The sequence below is a fragment of the Schistocerca americana genome, chromosome 2 (assembly GCF_021461395.2).
Source record: "Schistocerca americana isolate TAMUIC-IGC-003095 chromosome 2, iqSchAmer2.1, whole genome shotgun sequence".
Classification (NCBI taxonomy): Eukaryota; Metazoa; Arthropoda; class Insecta; order Orthoptera; family Acrididae; genus Schistocerca; species Schistocerca americana.
Window position 1 is genome coordinate 475882535 of NC_060120.1, and position 24924 is coordinate 475907458.

At 36.0% G+C, this 24924-nt stretch overlaps 1 protein-coding gene across 1 annotated transcript in view; it reads left to right on the forward strand.

Moving 5' to 3' along the window:
* Positions 1-24019, forward strand: part of LOC124594896 (transmembrane protein 115) — a 47079-nt gene extending 23060 nt beyond the window's left edge. The window contains exons 2-3 of the mRNA XM_047133371.1: positions 17992-18165; positions 22836-24019. Of these exons, the coding sequence (XP_046989327.1) occupies positions 17992-18165; positions 22836-23088 (427 nt within the window). The 3' untranslated portion in view covers positions 23089-24019. The remainder of the gene's footprint in view (positions 1-17991; positions 18166-22835) is intronic.
* Positions 24020-24924: the final 905 nt, after the last annotated feature.

Genomic DNA, 24924 nt, shown 5'->3' on the forward strand with positions numbered 1-24924 from the left:
TTGGGAAATAACCTCTGCATTTCACTTCACAGCAATTTGCAGAGGATGAATGTAGATGTAAATCAGTAACCCAAAGCATTATGGCATAGAAATAAGACTAGTTTGGTTTCAGTTTCTACAATGTAAGGAAAACGTAGCTGATACTTACCATTAAGATTACAAGTTAAGCTGCAGACAGGCACAATTAAAAACTTACACGTTAGCTTTTAGCAACAGTCTTCATTAGAAAAAGAAACATACACACATTCACTCACAGAAGTAAGCACACCTTATGCACACATGACTGCCATCTCTGGCAACTCGGACCAGAATGCAACTGTCACATGGAATGGAAGCAGCAGTCTGGAGAGGGCAGAGAGGGGGGGGGGGGGGGGAAAGGATAGCAGTGTACTGGTGGGGGAAGAGAGGAGCACTGTCTGGCAGAGTGTCCAGGCACTAGACAGCCAACAGGTGCGGTGTCGGGAGGCTGTGGGGCTGGGAGATGGGGAGAGGGGGGGGGGGGGGAAGAAGCAGAAAAGGAGAAGAGCCGGGAAGAATGGGCAGGTGCATTGACAGAGGGTGGCAAACAAAGAGGGTGGGAGACGAGGATAGGGAGAATGCGGTAGGACAGAGGGGGTGGAAACTGTTGGGTGGAGATCGGGTGGAGACTGGGATAATTTCAGGAGGATAATTTCAGGAGTGAAGAGTGTTTTTGAAGGATAACTTCCATCTACAAAGTTCAGAAAACTGGTGGTTGAGTTGAGGCTCCAAATGGCATGGGTAGTGAAGCAGCCATAGAAATCCAGCATGTTGTGCCACAGACTGAGCGATAAGCAAAGAATCATGACAGAGGTAGATAGCTGAATTAGATTCAGCGTCATAACCAAAGAGTAGTCTCAGCAGTCTTTGTTGATCAGATTGAAATTCTGGCGACTAGAGTCCTTTCTTTCAGTTACTAAAAAGTTTTGATGATACCCTCAGTTGTGTAACCAACACCCGGAACCATCTGTTTTACACAAAATAATTTTAAGTAGACGCTCTTCTGCTAGAGGGGCTTGAAGCAAAGGTATCTAGTAAGCAAAACAAATCAATTTATTCTGCTTATTGCTGCAGAAGTTTTCATTTTGCTATTGAAAATTTGACATTATGCTGTTGTGAAGCACATACAAACATATAAGACATGTGTATAAGGAAAATATAATGGGGAGACTACAATAGTGCAGACAGTTACTATGTACACTGATTTGCTTACAAATAATTGGTGCCATGTTCAAGGCATGTAACGTGCATGAACAGTAACACAGGTGAAGCCATTATGTTACTTCTGTCAGTGTTATCTCCATTGTAAGTATTACCTCTGCCATTCCAATTACAACTTCCATGCTTGCATGCATTTTGAATTTGGCATTATGTGTAGTATAAATACCTGTGATTCCTTAACAAGTTGTAAAAAGGGGTACAGTCCTACAAGGGCACCATTGCTTGTAACTCATGTCTGTGCCATGTCATGACTCCAGTTATTTGTAAGTATGTATGTGTTAGCAGATTCCCAAGTTTGCAGCTGAAGCTACTGTTCTCATCTCATTATGTTTTCCTGATAAGTTTATAGACGATTGTTAGTGGTATAACATTGAAATTCTTGTACAAAACAGACTGTGGGCCTAAGTTACAAGAAGTTAATTCTGGCTTTACTGCCAGCTTGACAACTAAGTTGAGAACAAATTTCTCCGTGTATATTTGGACTCAAAAGTGACTAGTTTCATTGTTATATTTCATAAAGGACAGGCTATCACTTACCTATAGGTGAAGGTACAAATGTACTTTTCTAGGTACTACACACATCCGCATGCAGCTGTTTCCAGACATTATGGCAAATGCATATTATGTTGTGATTTTTGGTAGCTGCCACCAGCAATTATTACTTTAATGAACATGCTGTGTTTTCAAAACGCGTGTGCGTGGATGTGTGTCTAGTACTTGATGGTGTTCATTTATATGATCGTAAATGAGTGAGTGGCAGCCTGTTCTCCAATTTGAGTTAATTCCATTGTGGATTTCAATTATTGTAATTTCTTGAATATGTTCAGATATAGATACAAAAATATTGGCCAATATACTAAATTTCAGCACTTAATAATAACACAAATTTATTAAACATTAAATATAGTAACAGTTAACAAATGTTTGACAACTGTTTTAAACTCATCTTTTAAACCTTATTCAGAGGATATCCAGTAAAAACTAAGCCAATTCTAGTACAAAACCACCTGCTCTTTCAAATGAAATAAGAATAAAGAAAATAGGATGTGATAATATGTAGCAATACATCATCAGGGTATTACACAAATGTGGTTCAAAAATTTTGATGTGTTTACATAATAATTACTTCCAAAATACTCACAGATAACTGTTGTAGCTCAGTAGAATGGCTAACAAGTAACTGTGAAGGTTCTAAAGAGCACTTTGTATACTGCATCTATTCAAAAATTGTCACAGGCAAAACATGACTGAAAAATTTCTGTGATTTACATTTTCTGCAACTCCGACATCATGTTGTACGAAAATGGTTAATTACAAAGCCTTAAATTTTAAATATGTTGTTATGGTATTCAGTCTGAAGACTAGTTTGATGGAGCTCTCCATGCTACTCTATCCTGTGTGAGCCTCATCATCTCTTAATAATTATTGCAACTTACAATCTTCTGTTTCTGCATACTCCATTCATCTCTTGGACTCCCTCTCTGATTTTTACCCCCCCTTCCCCTCCACACACACACACACACACACACACACACACACACACACACACACACACACACGTATGCACACAAACTGACAAATTGGTGATCCCTTGATGTCCTAGAATGTGTCCTACCAACTGATCCTGTCTTCTGATCAGGTTATGTCACAAGTTTCTTTTCTCTACCCAATTGTGTTCAGTACTTCTTCATTACTTAGATGATCTACCCATCTAATCCTCAGCATTCTTCTGTAGCACCATATTTCAAAAGTTTCTATATCTTCTTATCGAAACTGTTTATCATCCATGTTTCAGTTCCATATATGGCTACATTCAGTTCAAATACTTTCGGAAAAGACTTCCTAACACTTAAATCTAATTTCGATGTTAACAAATTTCTCTTCTTCAGGAACGCTTTCCTTGTCATTGCCAGTCTATATTTTTTGTCCTCCCTACTTTGGCCATCATCAGTTATTTTGCCACGCAAATAGCAAACCTCATATACTACTTTCAGTGTCTCATTTCCTAATCTAATTCTCTCAGCACCACCTGAGTTAACTAGACTACATTCCATTATCTTTGTTTTGCATTTGTTGATGTTTGTCCTGTATTCTGCCTTCAAGACAGTGCCCATTCTGTTCAGCAGCTCTTCCAAGTCATTTACCGTCTCTGGCAGAATTACAATGTCATTGACAAACCTCAAAGTTTTTATTTCATCTCCCTGCACTTAAATCCCTACTCCAAATTTTTCATTGGTTTTCTTTACTGCTTGCTCAGTGCACAAATTGAATAACATCGGGGATAGTCTACAAACTTGTCCCAACCCCCATCTCAATCACTGCTTCCCTTTCATGCCACTTGATTCTTACAGTGGCTGTCTGGTTTCTGTACAGGTTTTAAATGGCCTTTCGCTCCCTGTATTTTACCCCTACTACCTTCAGAATTTTAAAGAGAGTATCCCAGTCAACATCGCCAAAAGCTTGCTGTAAGTTTACGAATGCTATAAACATAGGTTTGCCTTTCCTTGACCTATCTTCTAAGATAAGTCATAGGGTCAGTTGCCTCTGGTATTCCAACATTTCTATAGAATCCATACTGATCTTCACCGAGATTGTCTTCCAACAGTTTTTCCATTCGTCTGTAAAGAATTCGTGTTAGTATTTTGCAACCATAACTATTAAACTGATAGCTCGGTAATTTTAACACCTGTCAACACCTGCTTTCTTTGGGATTGGAATTATTATATTATTCTTGAAGTCTGAGGGTATTTCACCTGTCTCATACATCTTGCTCACTAGATGAAAGAGTTTTGTCGTGGCTTGCTATCCCAAGACTATCAGTATTCTGACAGAATGTTGTCTAATACAGGCTTTGTTTCAACTTTGGTCTTTCAGTACTGTGTCAAATTCTTCTCACAGTATATCTCCCATCTCGTTTTCATTTGTGTCTTATTTCATTCTATAATATTGTCTTGAAGTTCATCTCTCTTGTATAGATACACTATATACTCCTTTCAGTTTTCCCTTCTTTGTGTAGGTCTAGTTTTCCATCTGACCTCTTGATATTCAGACAGCTGCTTCTCTTTTCTCTAGGCCTCTGTAATTTTCCTGTAGGTGATATATAACTTTCCCTAGTGATATATGCCTTTAAATCCTTACATTTGTCCTCTAGCCATCCGAGGTTAGCCATTTTGCAGTTCCTGTCACACTCATTTTTTAGGTGTTTGTATTCCCTTTTGCCTTCTTCATTTGCTACATTTTTATATTTTCTCCTTTCACAATTAAATTCAGTGTCTCCTGTGTTAGCCAAGGCTTTCTACTAGACTTTGTATTTTTATCTATTTGATCCTCTGCTGCCTTCATTATTTGTCTTTGAGAGCCACCCATTTGTCTTTTACTGTATTCTTTCCTCACATTCCAGTCAGTCATTGCCTAACACTCCCCCCCCCCCCCCCCCCCCTGAAGTTCTCAACAGTCTTTGGTTGTTTTAACTAATCCATGTCCTGTCTCCATAATTTTCTACCTTTTAGCAATTTCTTCAATTTTAATTTGCTGTTCATAACCAATAATTTGTGGTCAGAGTCCATGTCAGCCCCTGGTAATGTCTTAAAATAGGGCCAATCCAAATGAAGTGGTCCAATACAAATTAAGTTGGTTGCTTGACCATTTTTAAATATTTTAATTTTTTTATATGTGATTACCCTATAATTGAGAAGTTCAAAACAGATTTTTTTAAAAAAAATTTACCTTTCACCTGTACTGAATGGCGGCCATTTTCGTTTGTAAGTGCAAAAATAAGAATATCTCTGCACTGGGCTAAGTTACAACATTGCAATTACATGATTGTTTTTAGAAAAATGTCCTCTCCAACATTGTCTCTTACACCAAATATCCTAAATTCAAAAATAACCAGTCAAAATGACCTCCAAAGTTTGGTATCCAAATTTTCAAAAATCCACTTTTTAGCCCAAAAATAATAAACAAGGAGTGATTTATGAGAGTCTGTTTTTTTTTTCCTTATAGTTAGATATCATACACTACTAGCCTCATATAGAGCAAGAACACTTACAAATGTTTCCTTAATTTTTTATGAATTTTTGAAATTTGAAAATTTTAATTTTTTGTAAAGCTTGGGGTTAATTATCTCAAGTGAGACTGAATATAAAAATATTATTTTTGCTGTTGCCTATTCATGTGTGGTATCGATGGGATATAATCAATTATTATTGAAGTAAGGTACTGAATTATATACAAAAGTGGAAACATCACTGAAATTAACATTTATATTTTGACATACTTAAAATAGATATTCTCAATTAACATCCTTCAAGATACGACTGTTCCTAAACCTGGTGGTGAATTTTCTTTTTATTTCTTCAGACAGCTTCTGTGTTATGGAATAAGACCCCCCCCCCCCCCCCCCCCCCCCCCCCAGTTGCTGTGGTAAGTTCAAGCACTGAAAGTTTCTTTAAAACATTTTTCATTGGTATCCAAACTTTGTCACTAGTCGAGTTCTTGGATTATGTTCCTGGGCCAGCAGGGTGGTAAAAAAGCACAAAAACATCATTGTTTTCCAAACTTATTCTTTCAGCCTCTGCAACAAGCCACCACTGTTCATCATAAACACACACACCACTATACCATTCATTGTTAAAGACAGAGATGTAATTTTACTGACACAATGATCCTCATAAATTTCGATTTCTGATGTTTCATAGCATCAAACTAAGTTTTCTGCAATGCCCAGGAATTTGTGGAAATGCCTTGTTCCTTCTATTGCTATACAGTTTTCAAATGTGATTTGAAGTGTTGTTCCTTGCAAAAGACATACATGTCCTGTACTGTTAGAATTTGGTCTGTGGTTGGTCTTTATAGGCTGGCTTAACTTACTTCACATTTTGTTGTACGTCCTACCCCATCACATGCATTTGTACCATGGCAAGATGCAAAAAAGTGCCATTCAGCCTCCAACCCCCAAAGTCTACTTTGTGCTTGCACAGATTTGAAAAATTATTTTTGTTCTTATACTGACTACCACTTCCATCTGAAAAGTATATCAGCATCTCAACTGTGGGAAAATGTTTGTTTATGTAATTTATTACATATTTTTGAAACACATGTACAGCCAAAGTGTTGTGCTCCAAGTAGTCACTTAGAATGCAAATTGAAGAACTGCAAACTTTATCTTTCTCATTTTTAAAGTAGAGAATAAATGGATGCACTGTTGCATGGTTGTTGACCCAGTGGTATCCTTGTGTTGCATCCTGAATTACAAACGTAAAATTTTCTGCAAAATCAGCTAGCACTATGCATTCAGTTTCATGAAGTTGTGCTATTTTGCCCTTCAAAAACTTACTTTGGATTTTAGGAACATAGTGGTGACTTTTGAGTTTTTGTAAGTTATCAATTAAAGATTCCAAGTACTCTTCCTGAGATTCAACCACTGTTATCATTTCTGCCCTGTCAGTTGTGACCCACTTTTTGAAGGTAATACTGTTTGGCATTTCCTCGCCATATTCGTGAAACAATTCGATAATGGTTTTCTTACCAGGGCATTTATTACACAAACTCATTATGCAGTCATAACTGTTAGTGTCACAGACCCATTGACTCTAGTAACTCTTTGTAGTTAAGATCACTGAGTTTTGCACCCACAGTCATCATCATGACATTTTGATGATATAAACAAACACACACGGAGTGTGTCCATGAGGATCCAGCCAAAATACATCACTTAGGGCAGAGGTCACAAAATTATGACCTTCCAATTTTGCATTCAGGATGAGAATTTTTGAAAGCTACATAAAGTTCATTTAAGCTTTACAGCACTAGTCATTTCTGCTTTGTTACTTTATTTATAACAACTCTTTTGCTATCTTTGCAACCTGGGCACATTCTACTGTTTTCATCATCTTTAAAAAAACTGCTGGAGCTTTTTAATTGTTTCTTCACTTATACCTACTCATTTCTTCTTTCCTAAAACTGGAAGAATGCCTTGCTCTTCCACTAATTTTCGGGTTAGTTTAACCAAATGATGAGAAACGTTGAATTCATGAACAATTTTTTTTTCTCTTCACCATGGGTCAGGGAGGAAACTTAAAATTTTAACTTTTTCCTCTTTAGCTGTCACTGAACATTTAATTTTTAATTTCTCTATTAAGCTCAAGTATTCAGTGTCAGATGATGCTTGTGGTAGGTTTTCTTCTTCTTTAGAAATAATGTTGGTATCTGTATTATTAAAGCATGACTCCACATCTTTTGTAATTTTGGCTGAAATTTGTTGTACCTTATTTTCAATAGGTGCTTTTCTTTTTCTGCTACTTAATTTTATTATTTTTGAAGTAGGAGATACATTTAACTTAGAACAAGCAAAATTCAGTATGCTAACTGCTTCCACATTAGGAACAAGGTTACATGATTCTGGTTCTGGATCCACAACAAATATTTTTGAGTAACAATTTGGGCACAGGGAATTTCCAGGAATCACATTACATTTCACTTGGGAAGTAGTTTCACATAACAAGGACAGATGTTCAAGTTTTATTTCCCTCAATTCTTTAGTAATAGGTTTTTTATGAACTTGGGAAAGTGGATCACAGCACTTTCTTCCAAAAATGTGATTGTACTTCAGAATATATTTTTTCTCACCATACTCACACACTGATATTACAAAAGAACTTACTTGAAATTTAAACAAAGTTTGTCTAACTTCATCAAAGTCATTGAAATTTTTCAACTTTTTTGAAACTGAACCATAAACTGTTTTATGATACACTTCACTCACTATCTGTCCATAGGAGCACTGTTCATCCATGTTCTTGCATTCCATTTAATCTCTCAAAATTAATTACAAATTACACACAGAACAAAGCACATAACACATTCTACACTCTTGACGAAGTATGTACATCCACTCTAACAGACTCAGAACAGACTGACTACATCAATGCCACACCCAGCAATAATGTACTTCTTTATTGACAATAAACCTAAACATAAATGGGCATTTTTATTAACATAGAACAAAAGCGAAAGTCCCTATTGTTTAATATTGCATTATTAAAAATAAGTAAACTAAATGAAAATTGGGTGATAGTGCTAACTAAATATATGTCACAATTAAATTTTATTACAATGAAATAATAAACCATTTAGATAGGCAACAGCCATAAGATCAGTTGTAGAGTAAATGTGAATTATCTCCTCATTTTCAAAAATTCAGATCTTTGTTCACACTCAGATATCAATGTTGAAATATTTACAGTTTGCTCCCATCATTTAGGTGTACAAACTGTGCAAAAATAATATTTTTATATTCAGTCCCACTTGAGATAACTAACCCCAAGCTTTACAAAAAATGAAAATTTTCAAATTTCAAAAATTCGTAAAAAATTAAGGAAACATTTGTAAGTGTTCTTGCTCTATATGAGGCTAGTAGTGCATGATATCTAACTATAGGGAAAAAAATAGACTCTCATATCGCTCCTTGTTTGTTATTTTTGGGCCGGAAAAGTGGATTTTTGAAAATGTGGATACCAATCTTTGGAGGTCATTTTGACTAGTTATTTTTGAATTTAGGGTATTTTGTGTAAAAGACAATGTTGTAGAGGACATTTTTCTAAAAACAATCATGTCAATTGCAATGTTTTTACTTAAACCAATGCTGAGATATTCCAATTTTTGCTGATGTCTCCAGACTGAAAAATCGCCACGTGCCTACAAATAAAAATGGCCACCATCCAGTAAAGGTTCAAGATAAATTATTTTCAAAAACTGTTTTGAACTTGTCAAATATAGGGCCATCACATATAAAGAAATTAAAATATTTAAAAATGGTCAAACAACCATCACTGAACCACTTCATATGGATTGACCCAATATGAAATTTGGTTACTATTATATAATCAGTCTGACGCCTTCCAGCGTCTCCAGGTCACTCTTTAAGAGCGTCAAGAGCATAAAAAGTTGTGTTTCTGATCCAAATATTTCCACTGTGTTAGTAGTATTAGTTTCAATTTTAAGCCTTCTTAAATTTGGCCAAAAGTGTTGTAGAGCTAGCATGACATTATACATCCATCAACTGAAAGCCTCCTGGAACCTTGAAACTTTCATATCTTGACCTCAGATTTTGCGGGGCTTAATTTTTTTCAACTGGGAACATTTTTGCAAAATTTATTTTAAATTGGAGATGTTCAGGTAGCGATGATTCCTAAAACTCATCCACTTGATATCGAATGACACTATACCTAAAGTGCTTTGTTGTTGATAAACCATGATGCAAATATTGAACAGGGCCCATAAGTTGTTACACTAGCAGGTAATGTAATATTTGGAAGATCTACAGTGGGTGTCAGAGTAAGTGTTAAAAGGTAGTTAAATTAAAAAACAAATGGATGATTGTATACCAGTGGTTTCCAACCTGGAGCTAATTATTCCTTGAGGGGTACAATGCTTCATTCCCATTTTCAGAGGAGTAAAAACAAAAGGGTTCAGTTGTATTTCAGTCAAGAAACTAAAGATCTTTACTATATCACTGTTGTGTAATGCATAATTTACCAATAATTACATTTATCATAAAGAAGACATGTTAAATTGCAGATAGGCACAATAGACACTTACACAAAGCTTTTGGCCACAGCCTTCGTCAGCAAATGACGGGAGGGGGGGGGGGGGGGCAAAAAAAAAGACCACACACACACACACACACACACACACACACACACACACACACACACACACACGACCACCAACAGTTGGCAGTCAGTTGCATGTGTGAGGTGTGTGTACATGTGTGTATGAATGGTTTTGTGTGTGTGTGTGTGTGTGTGTGTGTGTGTGTGTGTGTGTGTGTCTTTTGCTGATGAAAGCAGTGGCCGAAAGCTTGGTGTAAGTCTCTTTTAATTGTGCTGTCTGCAGCTGAACATGTCTTATTTACAGTAAGTAGCAATCTACTTTTTCCTACATTGTTGATATTCCTGCATGGATTTTCTGTTGTTCAGTAATTACATTTTTTATTTGAACACTACTGTTAATGTGTGGCACAATGTGATAGAGGCTACAGCTTGTGATGTGAATTCATGATAATCATCTTGCTCACATAGTCCACCCACTACATACATACTTTGTACCATGCCTCTATGACAGAAAAGTTGAGACATATACATCACATATGATGTATGCTTAAATATCTCATAAAAATGACCTCCAGGTTATAGGTAGTTCCCACAGTAGATCAGAAATTCCTTCATTATTCACTTTGGAACAATAAAAGAACTAATTGACAGCACACCATAACAGTAACTATATAATGGCTGCTCACTGCTGTAGTTCCTACACTCTTCCTCTTAGTGTTTATCCAATGTTAGCAGAGTCTACTTGTTGACACATTTGGCTCCATTTGGGTCTGTCAATGGCATCTTCATAGGTGGCATTGATTAATCCTGTATCCTTCTTGATGTGGTCCACACATCATGTTTTGGGTCTGCCACGAGGTCGTCGGCCATTTGTGTCCAGGTGCATAGCTGTTATTGCCATCAAGTCTGTTTTACTGTGCTTGATGTGTCCATGCCATCTTAACCTGCTTTCCTGTAGTTTGTGTGAGATGGGTGCAAGTCCAAGTCACCATCGAGCATCGACGTTTGTTGCATGGACAAAACTGTTAAGCATAAGGGACCATTGAAGCATGCACATTTCCATCATGTGGAGAGCCTGCTCGTGCTTTGTCATCATTGGCCAACACTCCGACCCATAAAGTGCAACTAGGCATACTACAGTCCTATAAACCTTAGACTTAAGACATAAGGGCATATGGTGATCACACAAGACACTGGTCACCTGGCATTATATCTTCCAGCCTGTGTTAACATGGCCATGGACATCCAGTAGACTTTCGCCATCACTGCATATGAGTAAGCCAAGATATTTGAATTGCTCTACGCTCTTCAGATCTCCTCCCCCGACTTTGATGGTCCCCAGTGGTTTGAATACCACACTCCATGTGTTCTGCCTTCTTGCTATTCAGTTGCAGGACAAATTTACCTACTCATTGATTCTATTACTGTGAGTTCCTGGAGGTCTTCACTGTGTTTGCTTGCCAGTAAAACATCATCAGCATATAGAAGTGACCAAGGGTGGGATGACTGTAGGTCGTATGTCACAGTGTCCATATGGAGGATGAACAGTAGGTGAGGCAGTGGTGAACCTGGATGTACTCTGACATTGATAGTAAAAGGGGATGATGTTCCCACAGCACATTGGACATTGCTGGAGACATTTCGATATAGCAGTTGTACCCATCGGATGTAAGCTTGTGAGATCGTAATGCATGCCAAATAAGCTGATGTGGGACATTTCAGAGGCCTTTTCCAGGTCTAGGAATGACATATGAATATCCTTGTTCTTTTCAAAGTGTTTCTCAATAAATATCTGAGCAGCATGAATGGCACCTTTGGTTCTACTTCCTTTGATAAACCCACATTGATTCGGGGTGATAGAAACAGGTGCTCGGAGCCTGGTGTCTATAAGCCACTCAAAGATCTTCATGATTTGACAGAGCAGTCAAATTGGTTGATACTGTGAGCATTCTGTCATATCACCTTTTCCCTGTAGGACTATTGATAGCCTGAAGTCTTCCAGTTTTTGCCAGTCCGAAGTAAGTAGTCCAGCAATCTAGTAATTAACAAACAATAGGCCTAAGGTTTTCTTTTTAATTTGGTTTATTTTAAATGGAGTTGCAGACTGTGGGTTGCTGGGGAGAGGAGTGATGCAGAGGAAACATGTTGTGTAACAACTGGCTACCCTCAATATGGATAGCTAATTTCCTTTTTCTGAGAAGAATATGTTAAAAATAAACAGAACCAGTTGTCTCATTGATTCATTAGTTCATGATTTAATGAAACATCTGAATGAAATATCATATATATTTTGTCATTTAAAAAATAAGCATTCAAAGAAAATTCTTTTTCATTTTAAAGTTTAGTTAGGCGATGGAAGAAGAGGGGGGGGGGGGGGGGCAGGGAGATTGCTATCTGAAATCTGATTGCACTAAGGGTGGTCTCAGAAAGATTGGAAACCACTGTTATGTACCAACCAGTACTGAATCAAATGAATATAGTTGTGATGTTGAAGTATAAACTTATTTACATGTGCCAACCTGCCCCCATTGGCTTTGCCTCAGTCAAATCTGGCTGAAAATTGCCAGAAGTAAGCTATTTCAAATGATATGGTTTACCTCAGGTTTACGGTTCAGACACTTTAACTGCACTCTGATGTTGAATAACCTATGGTTTGTCAGTAATTATTATGATGCACAGATAATTGGTTACCCACATACCGCACTCAGTTGGTGTCCTATAATGTGATTGTTCGAGTGCAGTAACCGAACACTGAAGTGACACAAAAGTTCATGTGTGGCAAACAGATTTTTAACCCAGTCATTGAATAAAGTTCTCAAATCGCTGTCCTTAAAATCTAGCGGTCAAATTAATACAATGAACAATGCAAACAGTAAGCAACTATTTGAGATAACACTGTTCATATTCTGATCTTGTTATCAGGTGGAGCATTGTTGAAGTCTAGCACAGTCCATAATAATAATTACATGCTCCCTGTCCAGTAATTCATTGAAAACAATCACTAAATTACAGAATGATCTGGATGTGAAATTTAGATAAAACTTAATACACAGTAGTCATTGCAGTTTGTGCTAACTTGTCTGCAATACATTTTCCCTTAAAGGTAGATGTAGGTCTTGCAAATTTCATGACCTTCTGCATACTGACTAAAAAGGCCTCCAACAGCCTCTCTTTTATAAAATCATAATAATTAGAACTACATTTATCTATTGTTGTTCACTGGCTTTTTACATATTTTAATTAAATATTTATGTTCTCGAATTGAACAGTGGAGGAAGATTCTTCTGAATGTGAACCTTTAGATAAAACACTAATTGATGAAGTCTTCTTGGATTATCAGCCAAGTCAAGGCGTTGTTCTGCGGCAATGTTTCAACGAGTTTCCCATTTGTCGTCTTCAGGCAAAGTGACTTCACGTGAAGATAACAAGTATGAAACTTGTTCAAACGTTGCTGCAGAACATGCCTTGACCCGGCCGATAATCCGTGAAGACTTCACTTGAAGATAAGAAGTAGGAAACTTCTTGAAATGTTGCTGCTGAATGATGCCTTGACGTGACTGATAACCTGAGAAGACATCATCATCGAGATTCACAGAGAAAGTCTAAATTCGCTCAAAACAGTATTTACTATTGAATTATGCTGCCTAGTTTGCCAAAATACAATGTTCTATTTCAGCAACAATGTTTTAGGTATGAATGCTAATTACTCTGAAACTAAATAAGACTAGAAGTTGCTAACATATTTTCAACATTAGCTGTATAAATGCTGCTGTCCTTTACATGGCTTTTTCATCTAAATTATCAGAAAGTTGGCTATCAGGTACATGTTTACATGTGAAAATGATAACAAATTTTTATATTACTGATATTTGTAATTAGCACAGGTTCTAGGGAAATTGATTACACTTGTTAGTTCCAGTTAACAAAAGTAAGGGCATGGATAATAAAGCCTTGAGTTAATTTTCAAGGTTTTTTTTCTGTGCACGTCATAAAAGGGGGGGGGGGGGGGGGTTGGTGGAGTGAAACATTCACCTGCCATGTTCCAAGGTGTCTGGGGAGAAATTACACCAATGAATGTTACTGCAACAAGACAAACATTATCGTTAAAACCAGCATATCATTCAGAAAGAGAAGATATTCTAACCAGCAGAGGGAGACAAGGAAGGCGAGAGAGGTTTCAGTTACCTTCACCAGCTTTATGTGCCATTCAGAAAATACAGGACAGAGTTGGAGGTTCGTATTGTCTTGAATGCAACTGTAAGACTATAAAAGAAATGTTTTACACCAGTCTGAAGGACAAACATTACTTGTGGAGAGAAACATCAAACTTTACACTGCTGATAGTTTGTAGGTGACGTAATGCTATAACGTTTAAAAATGTGTGTAGAGACAGGATGTCATAGACAACTTGGAAACAACAAATAGTATGTTTCTCTTTGTGAGCTAGAAACATAAATTGCAGTTTTGTATGCCGGAGGCTTTCTTGGCCCATGGGAATTGGTCAGAAAACTTGGGATCACATTTCTTTTGCAAAACTTCAAGAGACAGATTTAAAGAGAATATGAAATTTTTAGACTTAAGTATCAGACAATTTTCTTGTATCAGAAGTTTGTAATCGGTTTGTTGAAGATTGTTCCCCACTTTACCGGGTGGGTCAAAACATCACACGTTATGAACAGTTCTTTTCCAACAACATGAGATAAATTTGACATTTAAATTCTGTTGGCGGTGAATGCGCACATTAAATATACATGCAGCTGGGAAAGAATGAGCATCAGTCAGAGAAATAAGCCCTTTTTGAATAACGTGTCACGGAACTTATGGTGCATTAGAATCGGAAGGAATGTAACCACAGATAATATTTTTCCAAATCATTACATCTGATGACCAGAATATTTAAGAGCAGGGGTTAAGCCAACTGGGTACAGTGAACAATCCAAGAAAAGAGAATAATATCAAAAGCACCATTGTATGAAACTAGTATTATGACACATGGAAATACAGCCTTGTCTGATTATTAAGGCAAGAAATATAAAAATGTTCTTGTTCTCAGTGTTTTCCAAAAGCCTTTAAATATTACAATAAAATGAAATATGGAATGGATACACTGGACTAGATAGCTAGAGAATATATGGTAAAGCAGCTTTGTTGGATTGGTCAGTAGATCCACAAATGTTGTACCATGCATTTAATTTTTCCATAATAAATGCACAAATTCTGTAAGGGTCAGCTAAAGGAACATTATCTGCCTTAAGCTGTTTCTGCAGCATCTGAACAGCGAGTAAAAACATTGACAGCAGAGCAATGTGCCAAAATTCAGGAACAAGACAACTGACAGACGTGACTCCTTATACCATAAAGAATCCAGTCACAAATAAAAATGATAATTAGTAATGAAAAATGTTGAGTTTCAGTTTGTGTGTTATTTTCACAAACAGTTTTTTTGTTGCAATTAATAATTTCTTAAAATAGCTCTGACACTGTGATCAGTTTGGCCACTGTCACAGTTTCAAGTATGTAAAATGTCCTTCAGTTCTAGTTAAAATGTTTTATGCCAGCTTATGTATTGTTTTTTTGTTAGTCACTAGTAGCAATATATTACCAACAATTCTTCTCACGGAACGCTTCATGCAGGCTTAAATTTTGCAGTAACTAGGACTAATTGCAGTAAGTTGAGATTGTGACATGCTGAACTGACATCTGCAACGTATACAGACCTTACTTATTGCTCGTAGTGTCTGACATCCCTACTCTCATGCTCTTACCAGATCTTGCATTTACTTCCTACTGTTGTGATAAGTAGGGGTTTATCAGATGAGTGCTATACAGGGTGTCTTATGAGAAATGGTCGTATTGAGGGATATGACTGGAACAATCATTTGAAGCAAAAAACTTCATGTGGACATACACTCTATTCTGAGTGGTTTATGTGATAGAACACATTTACATACACCCTATTTTGAGTGGTTTCTGAGATAGAACACATTTAATGTACATTTTTATTAATTTTCTGTATTATTGAATGTAAGTTCACACATGTACAACAATTAATAAACTTTACAACATGTATTATGCAAAGTGTCATTTGAAAAATATGAATTTTAAAGGCATTCACCTCTAAGGATCATCATACATTTCACATTACAGTTGTTGTACAGCTCACAATCTGACTTCATCCAACCCCATAAACAAAAATCTAATGGCATAAGGTATGGCAATCTTTGTGAGCAGTTAATTGTACTACCACTACAATTCCAGCAATAATTGTAAGTGCGGTTGAGATGTTCCCTCACACGTCAGGTAAAATTTGGAGGGGCTTCGTCATGCTAGACGTACATTGCAGTTCATGTGGCCAAAGACATGGTCTCAAGGCGTCCAACAAACAAATTTAGGATGGGCTAGAAGGAAAGATAATAGAGGCTGAATGCGTGAGACATACATGTGCATAACACTAGCCAAAAACAAATGTACGGAATATGTGGGCTCTTTCTTGAAAACCATTCAGAGTAGGGCATATATCCATATGAAGTTTTGAAGTTTTTTGCTTCAAATAAGCATTCTTGATATATCACTGAATATGGGGGACACCATGTATATTAGTTGAATTCCATTCCTCCTGGGACGCCCTGTACATTAGTTGAATTGTATCTACTCATTGCTTTGTCTATTCAGTTCATGTTATAATTTCTAACTTGTTTTGTTTTTTTGTGATTCCTAAAACACCAGTGTTGTGTGCCAGTGGCATTTATTGTACTGGAGTGGAATATTGCACTTAATGCATATCTCTTTGTATCTAAATTCCCCAGATTTTACCAACAGTGGCCTCCATGTGATTCCAGTTTGCCATAGATGTGCAATTAAAACTTTATTTCTCCAAAAAGTTACTAACTTATGACAGTACTGGTACTATTTATTGTTACCCATGTAGTGGAAATACATACAGGGTGATTCACAAAGATATGCAAATAATTTAATATGTGATTCTACAAGCAAAACTAAAGAGAAAAGTTCATATAAACACAGATCTGCAAATGTTTAGTTACGGAGTTATGGTTAATAAAAGATTTTGCATGATATTTAGCAACTTCGCTAATATGAAGCCATCACAAAACTATAAGAGATTAAAGTAAAGCATGATTTCCATTTATTTTGTTGTTATTGATGTGGCGAATCTAATAAAACATGTCCCAGATGTGAATCCCGGATGTGTATCTGCAGTAGTTTTCCAGAACATCCAGAGAAGCAAAGATGTAATTTCATAAAATTTTTAATTTATTAACTACTTGGCCCAATTTTTTCTAAATTCCAAACAATTGCATAAAGTTTTCAACAGAAGTTGTAGAGAATTTAATTTTGGAAAAATGATGCTAATAATGTTAACAGAAACTGTTTGAATGTGTCAGATAATCTGCTTTTATTAATACCATAGCACACGTGAATTTATGTTAAACCGGAAAAAATAAAGCTCAGTATTAAGGAAGTTGTACAGTGTATGTACAATTTCACAATATGTTCACAATAAATCTTCAAAAATGTCTCCACCAAGTTCAATGCATTTAGCTGCACGTGTATGAACAGATTATGTTGCTCTTTTCTGTTTCACAGGGGTGTTCTTAATTTCGTCTATTGCATTCATAATGCGAGCAAGTAATGCCTCATGTGTGTTAACTTTGCCCTCGTAAACAAAACTAACTTGTTTCAAGGTTAGGAAATGGCTGAAACAACTCACTAACGGTTGCCAACAATGACATAAATGTTTCTCCATTCTTAATGGAAAATACACAAATTTATTTGTATAATAATCTTTGCTTCTCTGGATGTTCTGGAAAACTACTGCAGATACACATTTGGGATATGTTTTTTTAGATTCAGCAGACCAATAACAACAAAATAAATGGAAATTGTACTTTACTTTAACCTTGTACAGTTTTGCAATGGCTTCACATTAGCGAAGTTGCTAAATTTCAGGCAAAATCTTTTATTAGCAGTAACTCTGTAACTAAACATTTGCAGACCAATGTTTATATCGACTATTTTCTTTAGTTTTTCTTGTGGAATAACATTAAAATATTTGCATACCTTCGTGAATCACCCTGTATATCTAATGATTGTGTTTAATGCTTTGTATCTGTTTTTGCAGTTTCTTCCCAAATGTACTGCAACCACCCATTGCAGTTCTGAGCAACACTGTGCATGGATTTCTTGTGCGTATGGGAATATGCAGGCGAATGGTACGGCGGTATGATATGTCTGCTCCTGCAGGTATCACTATTAGCTTGCCTGGCATTGACCCACAGGATATGGAAAGACGCAGGTAAATGTTATAAATTATGAAAGTCCTACCCCCTAGAAATTCAATAAATCCAAGGATAGAACTGTTGTGTATTATCTCAGTCAGTAATAAACAGCACAGTTGCAGTAACAAGAAATATAAGGAAAAATGGTTGAATCCTAAGTAGGCATGGAAATTTGTTTGTGAAGGAAGGGAATTTTTGAATAATATTAGTTTCTCCCCCGAAAGAATAATGTCAACGTGTACATCAGTTGTTGTATGTACATGCTACGATCTTCTTCGATACCTCCAAAATAGTGAATTGAGTTAAACAATGTGCGCTGTTGGAGATTTACTTCCCACCCCCCCTTCAGTCCCCCTCCCCCTCCTCATTAACTGTACATAATTTATTTTCGTTTGTTTGCATATAGATTTGTTCAGGATTGTAATTATTTATGTTCAATCCTATTTATTTCATGGTGATGAAGATTTATTTTCTTTCTTGGCCTTCCTGTGGTTTTCTGTCCCACGTATTTTCTTAATCCAATATGTCTGGTAAAATCTTATTAGGTTGTATGCATAAAACGGAGAATATACTTCATACTTGGAATTTCGGAGAATATTATCTGGTTCACATGATTATAGCAAGTTGGAGAATATACTTAATCCAAGAATATTCGCAGTATGAATAAAAGGGTGGGGGATGTTGCTCAAAACAAAGAACTTTTTCCGATATTGTGTGAATAATACCAGAGACGTTTCTCACAAGATGGGAACATTCTCAGTTTTTTTGAAGAGAGCTTTGTAGCATACTTTGAGTGGAGTATGTTCTGTTGTGGTTAAGTTTTACCAAGTGCTTTTAGTGAAAATGGCGGAATGTATGGTGCTTGAAAGTAAAAAAAAAAAAAAAAAAGATTCACATAGCATGGAAAAACACAGAAGAAAGAAACAGTAGAAGTTTATATAAATTTAACAGTGAAAACCTTATTTGGCTGGCAAATAATTTTCTTACTGAAAATCAAGAAAGAAGAGGCAGCGCCCTTTCCCAAATATGTAAAATGGAAACATTTTTGCACTATTTAGTGGTGCAGAAGAAGATTTAGGAATATACCATGCAGTCGTGTCACTGACATTTTCATGTGTTTTTTCTACAGGTTACCAGAAAAAGCACTGTTGTGGATCTGATTTCTGAGAAACGTAAATGAACTAGAAACAGCAAAAATTTGTGGCTGTCAGGATATCGGTTTTGTTGTGCATTGGGATTCCTCGATTGTACCTGCTGCACATGGAGACATATATATTAATCAAAAGGGCTTTCCTTCTGTAAATGTGCAAACAACATGTGATTAAAATGAAATTTCACTAGTTTTGATGCTTCATGGCCTGCGTCTGTACATGATGCTAGGATATGGAGAAACTCGGATGCATGCCCTATATTATAAGAGAACCAGTGCAGTGCTTTAATTTTTGGAGATCAAGGAAATAGCATTGCACCATGGTTAATGACAACGTTCCGAAATCCCGAAATACCTGATGAGAGGACATACAGCTGACTTTGCTGTAAGGAAAGGTTGATAATCGAACGATGCTTGGGATAGGTGAAAAGATATTTCCGAATTCTGCAAGACAAAGTAAGGCTTGCCCAGACGAAAACCCTAGTGTGATCATAGCCTGTTTTATTTTGTACAATCTAGCAAAGCAAATAGGATATGAGGATTTTGAGGCACCTAGTGATAACGACTATAATCTTCCAGCATTGGGAGAAGAGGAACCAGCAGACATATGTATACCTAGTATAAACAGGAGATGGGAAATTGTTAAAATGTAATATATCAGCTGTAATGTGTGGGTTTGTTCCTAATATTTTATAAATAAACTAACTTGCATTTTTTTGTAATTTTACAATTTTTACTTCTTCAGTTATAATGAAATACCATTTTGATGAAAATAAAAAGTAGTGTTCTGCTGTCACATCACAAAATGAAATTTAGTGTTTTTCTTCCTCCGCTCTAATCTATTTTACTTTTACCTAATAACTGTTTCATGGCTGTAGTGAAGGTATTTGTCAGATACTACAGTAAATGATTGCACACATTTTTTAACCTTTAACTTTTCAGATTGGGACTTGTTACTCTTATTATTTCACTGAAAGGAAATTTATACTGAATCATTTCTTTAAGAGGATATGGCATTAGGAAAATGAAGATTGTAAATGAACATTCAATTTTAAAAAAAATTGTTAATTAAAAAAAGACAGTGTTATACTGTGACATCACAAAATTCAGTCTATCTTTATCTTACCAATTTCTGCTGCTTCCTCTTCAGGACATTCGGCATTAGAAAAATTCATAGTCTCATCTGTCTCCATGCTTAATCTTTGTCATTTTGGCACTCTCTCAGGCCCCAGAATGGGTGAGTATGAGGTATTGTTATTTCTGGACCCAGTGGATATGGGGAGTTTCTATTACAATTTGTATTTGTTGTAAAATTGCTTGTGCTCAAGGTAATACAGTTGGAATCGGTGAACTCTGAACTAGCCCCCGAGGAAGAGACACTAGCACAGGTGGAACCTCCTATGGCAGAAGCTTCTAAAACAAATTAAAAAGCAGTAATCCTAGAGTGTGTCACGACTCACTTTTTTGAAGTGAGTATATGTAGCAAGACAGTATATATGAAAATGTGTGAGAGGTTTGTCCAATTTTATGCATGCCACACTGTGATAATTTTACAGAAAAGTGGTCTAATATCAGACAGATTTTTCCAAAAATTGTTTCAGTTTCACAGAATAAAAAAACAGATGTTTTACTAATTCACAATTTCAAAATGTTAAGAACATAAAAAATGGAGAGAATGGTATTTACCAGGTATTTTGGCAATCATAGGTTGCATTTATCCCCATCTAAAAATTTCAAAGACATATGTTCTCACCTTTTTAGAATGATCTCAATGTTCCTCATCTTATTTACATGTCTTACACTTTGTTAAATCATATTGTGAAGTTTTTTCATTATCTGCTCATCTGAAATTCCTTTCCCAAAATTTGCCCTGTAATGGTGTCGAATTTCCTTTATACTATCTGCGTTTTCCTTCCTTGAGGCTGGAGTTTGTGATTTGCTAATAACAGAAGAATAATCTTTTACAGTATTCACAAAAGCTAATTATAAATCTTCCATTTCGGTACAGAAATAATGCAGTAAACATTTCTCAGCATCTCTCTCTCTCTCTCTCTCTCTCTCTCTCTCTCTCTCTCTCTCTCTCTCTCTCTCTCTCTCTGGAACGCAAACAAAAACAAACTGAGAACCAGAGATGTCAGATTTTAACCTTTTTCCTGAGAACTTAATCAAGGAGGAGGGGAGGTAGTGAGATAGTACTCTGTGATCAGAGAATATGCTTCATAGTTTTTATTCCTATGAAACTGAGAACTTTGTTTCAGAATGCTCTTTTGCACTGAGAATCTTCTCCAGAGAATGTTCTTGTTTTTATTCTTATGATCCGTTATGTCTAAATAAATGTCCAAAAACGTTTTTTATCTTTTGGGATAGCTGCAATAATAATAAAGATAATATCATTAATTTATCATGTTATTGCCACATTTTGTTTTAAATATGTAGACTGTCCCAGTTATGCTAGCCCGTATCTCCTCCTATACAACCTTCCACTGCCTTGCAATACCTGAGTGTAAGGTCTGTCTAAAACAAAAGGAACAAATTTGTTCTTAAACTTTAATTAAGCAGTGTTTAACTGAGAAATTATATTTTGAACATTTTGCCACCATGGTTGTTTCCTGTAAATGACAGATCTTAGGGCAAACATGTTAAGAAATATCCAAGTTACGTTTTCACATAACCAATAAATGTTATAGTGTGGGATGGTGCAAACAAAGTCATTTCAGAGGCCTTTTGCATTATGCATTTAATACAGCCTTGTATTTTTATTTCTTTATTTAAATTTCTGTACATCCCTTAAAATCCAGTCAATTGGACACCCATTAGCAGTCATGAAACATGGATACTGTTTCCCTTTTTCAAACTGTGCCAAATTGGTACAAAATCAGGCTGTTTTTCACTGTCTAATAGAAATGAAACTGCTTGCCATCAGCTAGATAAGGTGAAAAATTGATCAACTGTGTCATCTATTCCATATTATTTCTACTTTTCCTCAATAGTACCAAAATTCAGGCAACTGAAATGATTAGCCAAATTACAAAATATTCCCATTGGTAATAATTTTTATATGTAAGTTCATATGTACCTTTTGTCAAAACAAATATAAATTATTTAGTGATTTCCTTTTTTGAACTCTTGTGTTTTCTCACAAAGAATTTTGTATACTATGTGTTAATAAATTTTGTTGTACTGAAAACTTATCAGAAAGTTTTAAAAATATTAGTCGGCAGTATTAGGTGATAATTTTTTTTCCTTTTTATTTAATTTTTGTGAAGAAGCATATTTAAAAATGTGTGAAACTTTCCACCCCCCCCACCCCTGCCAATTAGAAAAATTATTTATGATAGAATTGCTAGTAAGAAATGTGTATCTTGGGGTGAAGTTGTGTGTGTGTGTGTGTGTGTGTGTGTGTGTGTGTGTGTGTGTGTGTGTGTGTGAGAGAGAGAGAGAGAGAGAGAGAGAGAGAGAGAGAGAGAGAGAGACTTTTTTTTTGGGGGGGGGGGGGGGTCCTAAGAAACTAAATTCGTGATGTTTTATGTTTTGCAGGCAAATAGCACTAAAGGCTCTTAGTGAGCGTTTAAGTAAAGTGGAGCCTCTGCCTGCACCTGCCTCTGCTGCGTGGGAGCAGCAGCAGCAGCAACAACAACAACAACAACAACAACAGAAACAGCAGCAGAAGCAACAAGACCAACAGAAGCAGCAACAACAGGTGGTGTCAGATAGCGCCAGTGTGTCTATCAACATAAGTGACAGTAAAACGACAGAACCACCACAAACTACTTTACCCCCACAAACGTGACCTGTGCCTCCTTGAGGCAAAAGTATTCGCTCTTCATTTTCTTATCTGAATACTGTCCATAGAAGTGGTTACATACAAAACACTTCTGTACGTGGGATTCCAGATTTTTTAAAATTAAACTTTTAAGTGGTATGGCACATCTGTGGAATATTCTGTCAATATTTTTGCAGAAGTAATAACTCTAGTTCATATAATGTTGATCTGCAGAGTTGTGGCTTTGTAAAGTGCAGTTGTGTTATTGCACTTTGCAGCAGTGATCAAAAATTGTGAACTCATAGTATTTATTATTTCTTCTTGTTTGAACTGACAGTAGCTATAGGCCACTGGTTTTGTGTCACTGCTATTCACATTGGGAAGGCTGCGTGCAACCCATTGTGGGCACCAGGAAGATGACAAAATCCTGCTCATAGTGAAAAAAATCTTTATTTTTCTAAAAGTTTTCCTTTATTCAGTGTGTGAAGTGTCACAGAGCCTCACGTGATGATTTTTGGTACTGCATAGATAAATGTTTTTGAATGTAAATATTCAAACATAAAAATAAGATATCAGAAGAAGAGATATTATAAGTAAACTTTTTAGAAGTCTTCTAAAAATCGTGTTTATGTGTACTGACTCTTTAAAATAGCAGTGTCAACTGAGAGACTGATTGTTATTGGTTATTACTGTTAAGAGTTGAATGGCAATTATTCTGCACCTTGTGCTGTGCTAGTCCTTATAACTGTTATGTCACAAAGAATGGAACCTTAGAGGTGAATGAGAGTTGCCAAAAGTGAATAACTTTATTTTTGTTTGTGCAAAGTCACACTGTTTATTATGTACATGCATACTTATGAAGTGAATGTATATAAAGAGAGAGACTATGTTGATTTTGTGTAACAAAATATTTTTCATATTTTTTCTATAAAATTTTCTAATTACTGAAGCTTTCCCAGATAACCTTTTTCCATTGGTTTCATTTTTGTAATCTCTTTCTTCCATGGAAAATGAATGAACCTAGGTTTATATCTTGGAATGCAAGGCTTTTGGACTCAAATCCACTATATTCATAAAAAGAACAAGAAGCAGAAGGAAGGGAAGGGAAAAAAATAAAATAAGATTAAGAAAAATTTGCATTTTTGGCAGTTATGGAGTTCAAATTTCTGCCCAGTCATTTTTGTTTAATTAGCCTGTGGCTTCTCTAAGTCAATTTAGATAAAACTTTGGTGGTGCCATTAAAACGGCCATGACTAGTTCTGCTTATAATTTTCGTTTAATAGAATAATTGTTTATTCTCTCTATTTGATAATTAATTCCAAACAGCTGTATTTGATGATGATAATTTATTATGACCGACCTTAAAGCTCTGATGGCTTCATCATTTGGACCATTCTGTCACGTATAGCTTCATGTTACCTGGCAGCATCAATCAAACCGCTAAGTTGAACACAGATTACCATGGGTAGTGATAAGCCAAATTTATGCGTAACCCCAATTTAACTGACAACATTAACCAAAATTTGTTCAAGGTAAATTTATAGCATTGCTTGAGTACGAAAATATGTACTTTGCTGATGTGCTGCAATGTGACTGTCACATGCAACTGATGCTGAAGCCATAAGAGTTTCAGAATTGATAGTAATAAATGGTCATTATCAACTACAGGTGTTCGAAATTAATTTCAAAATAGAGTGAATAGTTATTCTACGAAACAGTATTATGTAAAGGGTAGTTCCTGCTCACCAAATAGCGGAGATGCTGAGTCGCAGATAGGCACAACAGAAAGACTATCAGAAAGTGAGCTTTTGGCCAACAAGGCCTTTGTTAAAAATAGACAAAAAAACCACACACACACACACA